Source organism: Bactrocera latifrons, unplaced genomic scaffold, assembly GCF_001853355.1.
Source record: "Bactrocera latifrons isolate USDA-ARS-PBARC rearing strain unplaced genomic scaffold, ASM185335v1 scaffold_502, whole genome shotgun sequence".
In the NCBI taxonomy this organism is placed as follows: Eukaryota; Metazoa; Arthropoda; class Insecta; order Diptera; family Tephritidae; genus Bactrocera; species Bactrocera latifrons.
This window is the reverse complement of record NW_017537160.1, coordinates 129,357-132,701: the sequence shown is the minus strand read 5'-3', so window position 1 is coordinate 132,701 and position 3,345 is coordinate 129,357. Positions and strand designations below refer to the sequence as shown.

Below are 3,345 nucleotides of genomic sequence, written 5' to 3'. Positions count from 1 at the left end.
AAAAAATATTCTATCGCTAAAAATAAGCATTTTTCGACACATCAACATAGCACCACCGACAGCCATTCTAAAAAAAAATATTTTTTTTTTTTTTAGGACATGCAAAGATGTGTATAAGAGACAGCTCCTTAGCAACTTTGTTGCGAGAGTACAAACATGGTATTTGTGAGCGAAACGCAGCAAACTAGTGCGTGCAAGACCACATTGACACGAGAGTCACAATGTCTTCGCCCTTTCTCGTTTTCATTTCGCCTACAAACCGGTTTGGCGACAAAATGTGTGTGTGTTCTAATCTCAGTGACTCATATCTCTCTTTCAAGTGGTGCTATTCCCTATCTGCTGGCAATACTACTCCCTTCTATTTATCATATTTTTTTCCGATTCGCGACTTTCGTAATTAACAATATTAAAGTTTTTAGGTATATTTGAAGCAAATTTTGTTTTTTCTGGTGTTCGTTTTTAATCTTATTCAAAATAGAAGGTTTAACGTAACGCTCATGTGGACCAGAGAGTGATCACAATATTTCAGACTYTTCTACGMTTTTTATATTTTTCTCTAAAACACTTTCTGAGTGCATTTAAATAGTATATACCGGAATTCTTTATTTCACAAATTTTTAATCCTGAGCGCTCATACTCTCATTTGCATACATACGCAAATATTTTACGTGCTCTCGCATATAAACAACTCTTTTATACGCTACGACTATTTTAATCGAATTTYAAAAAATATTCTATCGCTAAAAATAAGCATTTTTCGACACATCAACATAGCACCACCGACAGCAAAAAAAAAATAATACCTATTTTTTTTTAGGACATGCAAAATCCGCGTTGGCAGTGATTAATTTCGTTGACGGTTAGAGTAGTTGTAYTTTTTCTTTTTTTGTGTGAGCAACACCCTAGTAGTTGCTACAATAGAAAATATCAATAATGCGTTAAATGTGTAGCTTAAACGAAGCGTATTAATTACAAGYCGGCAGCTAGAAACCACGAAAATAACTATAATTTTTATAAATTTTAAAAACTTAGTTTTTAGCACTAACATACGGGATGTATGAGTAAGTAAGGTGTAAATTTAAGTATATGACTGATTATGTAATAGTTGCTGCTGGACCAGCCACTTGAATTTGCGAAGGAACGAAAAGGAATAGTTTCGAAGTCASGTTTAATCTTCGTTTATATAGCTCAATTCGCGATACGAATTCAACATTACACCAAAAACAATTTCTTTAACAGTAACGAGTACTAACTCACCTCAGTTGGAAAGAAACCCAAATAAGCTACYGCGCCACCGGCTAGCAGAACATCGCCGACAATATTGCTTATCGATTTGTGTAGGTTATGCGCAGCTTCCGACCAACGTGTCTTCTCACCGCCCAGTCCGCCAAGTAGCTTCTCCGCGCTGAGTGCAAAAAAAAAAAAAAAAAAAACAAATTTAATATGGCTTAAATATTATTTTACTGTTTGTGCATTTCAACGAACATTACCGATTTAATTTCTTCTCGCAATTATCGATCTCATCTTCCAGACGCTTCTTTTCGCGTGACTTTTCGGCGAAGAAGTCATTCAATTTCTGCAATTTGTCCAAAATYACTTGCAGCTCGGCACGTTTCGCGTTTAATTTCTCCATTTGTGAAGCCAAATCGCCCTCTGCTTCGGCAAGTGCTTGCTGTTTCGGTTGCACGATTTTCGCTACACGATCATACACATCCATGGCGCGCACCCATTTGCAAAGACCTTCACAGGCAGTGGAGGCGCTCTTGATCTTTTCTGGTACAAAGTCGCGGTCGGGTATGTATCTGGGTTTTGAAAAGATTAAATATGTTGAAAAATAACAGTAAAGTTAAAAAGTTTCAAAAATTTTGCAAATTTTCTACAAATATGTCACGCACTTCTCTCTAATCTTTTTGATATTTGCCGGCGGTATATTGTCTTTGTCGAATGTTTTCAGGGATTCCAGAAACTTCATATCGCCTATCATACGCATTGATGGCCCCCAAAAGTCTTCCACCATGCGGCCGCTGGGATCTGGCTTGCGATCCGGCTTGAACCCGCGCAAAACACACACAGCCTCCAGTGTCAACTTCACGGCGTACGGTGGATTCTTCATCGACTTCACAATGAATATATCAGCCGGTTTGAGGGTGTTTAAAGCCTCCAATGCTGCCTCTAGAGCGGGTATCGCTTCAGCTAAATCACTTTCGCAATCATCTTTGATCGCTTGCGCGGCGGCTGCCGCCTCATTCGCAGCCGCTTCATCAGCACCAACCACTTCCTTCTTTTTCTCCGCCTCCGCTGTTTCACGTTCAATATTAACCATTATGCGTTCAGTCTCCTCGGAGAGCACTTTCAGTTTGGGTTGCAGATCGTAGAGATTCGCCTGCATTTCACCCACCTGACCGGCAGCAAAGTCCAATTTTTCCAGGCCAGTGGTGTAGCTATATTTTAAGATATGGTTTGCATGTAATTAACGGGATATGCCAGCGCATACTTACCGATCACGCAGTTTCGTGATTTCCTCCAATTTCCGTACGTAGAAACTTTTAAAAGACTTAAGCATCTCCAAATAAGATGAGGGTGTCACATAATTGCGGCGTCCCAACTCCAGATAACAGCTGTAATTTAAGTCAAATTAATGCATGTGCACATTGCTATATCTGTCCGTCTGTCTGTGTGTATATTTCGTTTGCTTGTGCTTAATGCGGTTTATGTGCTTGTTTGCTTGTTTGCTTGTCAACTTATCACTTCATTCCGTTTGACAACTTTCGATAAACGTGCACTTACCGTTCGCTCGCTTCGAAGACGGAATTATTGAAATACATGACAATTTGTACCAGCTCCAATTCCAATTCGCTGAGCACAATTTCCTCAACATTGTCGCTTTTCTTGTCATCCGATTCTGCGGTATCGAGCGATGCTTGCTCAGCGGCACCGRCCTCAGTCTGCTCCTGTGCCTGACCCAATTTCATTGAACTGATAAAATATTCAGCAACACGCTCCAAGGCGTCAACGGGCCACGGCATGAACCTGCAATTCGTATATTTATTTGACACATTCACATACACACCTACATACATACATACTCATGGATATGGGTATTTATCTACTTTTGGCTCTACATGGGTGAGTATGTGGAATCCATTGAAATAGCTGTGCTCACAGCGTGTTCTATTCACTTAAGCATGTACTTATGCGCATATATCCTSCTTAGAAATTACAAATAATTCCATATATATGCAAATAACGAAAGCTTTGCCATGTTTGGGMAATTTCTGAGACCATTTAACTTAACAATTAATCGAAAGTGTAAAATGGTCAATTACAAAATGAAAGGTTTAACGT

General features: G+C 39.4%; 1 protein-coding gene across 1 annotated transcript in view; it reads right to left on the bottom strand.

Annotated features, from left to right (window-relative positions):
* Window positions 1-3,345, bottom strand: part of LOC108973837 (dynein heavy chain 3, axonemal) — a gene marked incomplete at its 3' end in the record, with an annotated part of 90,313 nt that overhangs the window by 19,022 nt on the left and 67,946 nt on the right. Inside the window, 5 exon segments of the mRNA XM_018941337.1 lie at window positions 1,258-1,405; window positions 1,491-1,802; window positions 1,896-2,441; window positions 2,499-2,618; window positions 2,788-3,030. Of these exon segments, the coding sequence (XP_018796882.1) occupies window positions 1,258-1,405; window positions 1,491-1,802; window positions 1,896-2,441; window positions 2,499-2,618; window positions 2,788-3,030 (1,369 nt within the window).